Here is a 442-nt window from a genome sequence, read left to right on the forward strand (position 1 = left end):
ACCTTGGCGGCAGGCGCGGACGGCCCGCCCGGGCAGCCCCCGGGTGAGCGCAGGCGGCACGTGCCAACCGGGCGGCCCGGGCCGGAGGAACGCGCCGCGGTGCACGGGGGCGTCTTCTGGAGCCGCGGCCTGGAGGAGCAGGTGCCCCGGGGCTTCTCGGAGGCCCAGGCGGCGGCGTGGCTGGAGGCGGCGCGCCGCGCCCGGGTGGTGGCCCTGGAGCGCGGGGGCTGCGGGCGCAGCTCCAACCGGCTGGCCCGCTTCGCCGACGGCACCCGCGCCTGCGTGCGCTACGGCATCAACCCGGAGCAGATCCAGGGCGAGGCCCTGTCCTACTACCTGGCGCGCTTGCTGGGCCTCCAGCGCCACGTGCCGCCGCTGGCACTGGCCCGGGTGGAGGCTCGGGGCGCCCAGTGGGCTCAGGTGCGGGAGGAGCTTCGTGCCG

General features: G+C 78.7%; 1 protein-coding gene across 1 annotated transcript in view; it reads left to right on the forward strand.

The window, feature by feature from the left end:
• Positions 1 to 3: 3 nt before the first annotated feature.
• Positions 4 to 442, forward strand: part of FJX1 (four jointed box 1 (Drosophila)) — a gene marked incomplete at its 5' end in the record, with an annotated part of 906 nt that continues 467 nt past the window's right edge. Inside the window, one exon of the mRNA XM_010831885.1 lies at positions 4 to 436. Coding sequence (XP_010830187.1) covers positions 4 to 436 — 433 coding nt within the window. The remainder of the gene's footprint in view (positions 437 to 442) is intronic.

The sequence above is a fragment of the Bison bison genome, unplaced genomic scaffold (genome assembly GCF_000754665.1).
Source record: "Bison bison bison isolate TAMUID 2011002044 unplaced genomic scaffold, Bison_UMD1.0 scf7180017864531, whole genome shotgun sequence".
In the NCBI taxonomy this organism is placed as follows: Eukaryota; Metazoa; Chordata; class Mammalia; order Artiodactyla; family Bovidae; genus Bison; species Bison bison.